Raw genomic sequence first — 1,436 nt, 5'->3', positions numbered from 1 at the left:
CAGTTATCAAAATGACATCCTTTTAATCTTATCATATAAAAACTAGTCTACCAATAATTTAACTAATTAATTGACATTTAAAAATAAATGACTTATACCGGTTTTCTTCCATATAAATCGCTGAGTTGTCCAAAGATAAGTGATCCAACAACAGCACCAATCATTTGAATCGATATGCTATGCTTCACATATTTCGAATTATGACAAACATATTCAAACTGTAAATTTTATCAATTTACTGTAAACTGTAAATTTTATCAATTTACTGTAAACTGTAAATTTTATCAATTTACTGTAAATTGATAAATTATCAATATTTAAAATTTATCAATTTTTAAATTCGATGAATTTTAACTTTCATTTAGTATCAAATTTTTTTTCCTCTTCTTTTTTCTCACAACAAAAATTGTGAAATTCCTTTTTAGAAATAATATCAAATTGAAAGAGCAAAGTTTAATTTAGAAAAGATCAAATTTCAAAAACAAAAAAGGAAAAACGCGCATAACAAATTTGGAAATGAAAACAATGTTTGCAAGTATATACGCATTCTTTCTTATCACTAATTTTAATTTATCTAAATATAATTCTATGAAATAAATATTTTAAAAAAAAAATAAAATCTATCGTAAAATTAAAATTTGTGTTATTAGTTTGAAATTAGTTTGAAAGTCATTGTCATACCTCAACATTCATTGACATGAAATCATATTCCAATTCAGGTTTGCATGTTTCATTTCCATTTAATGCATAAATTTGTTTACAAATATCAGTTGAACTCATTGATGAATCAAATTTATGAGAACCACAACTTTTGATAGTTGGTGCTGCGCCTAAATTTTTTGCAACGAATTTGAAATATAAATTAAAATATCAATTGAAATTATAAATAAAAAAAAGAGAGTTAAAAAAAAGAGATTGTTGTAAAATTTTCATTTTAATTTATAATTAATACATATGCTTATTTCGTATTTTAATTAATTTTATCAAAAATTTGCAATTATTCTTGGAAACAAACCATTGAAAATACAACAAAATAAAATTGGAAATAAATTTTTAATTTTTCATTTTTCAAATTTTTGACAAAGATAAATTTTGCAAATTTATTCATTAAATTTACTTCAAATTATATTACAAAAATTATTTCATACCCGCATAAACCATATAAAACATATTGCCAAGTTGTGAAAGAACTAAAAAATTCTGCAGTAATACACAAGAAAATGGTATAATATCCAAGTCGTATTAATTTATCAATGGTAAATACTTTTTCAGATGATATTTGTTCAGTCATCTGATATCCACTTTCTGTAACTGTGTAATAAATTCGAAATGAATATTTAATTTCTAAATTTTTTAAATTTCAACATTTAACAGTTAACGTGCACAAAATTATTAATTGTCATTATTTTTGGGAATAATTGCAACTAAGAATTTTT

General features: G+C 22.1%; 1 protein-coding gene across 1 annotated transcript; it reads right to left on the bottom strand.

Moving 5' to 3' along the window:
- Positions 1-92: 92 nt before the first annotated feature.
- Positions 93-830, bottom strand: LOAG_15591 (hypothetical protein; the record flags this gene model as incomplete). Its single annotated transcript, XM_003151081.2, has 2 exons — positions 93-218; positions 682-830. Coding segments are annotated over 2 exons (275 nt in total), but the record flags the coding sequence as incomplete, so codon positions are not given.
- Positions 831-1,436: the final 606 nt, after the last annotated feature.

This window comes from Loa loa (assembly GCF_000183805.2).
Source record: "Loa loa unplaced genomic scaffold supercont3.2231, whole genome shotgun sequence".
Taxonomy (NCBI): domain Eukaryota; kingdom Metazoa; phylum Nematoda; class Chromadorea; order Rhabditida; family Onchocercidae; genus Loa; species Loa loa.
The sequence above is the reverse complement of the archived record's forward strand: the minus strand, read 5'-3'. Positions and strand labels throughout refer to the sequence as shown.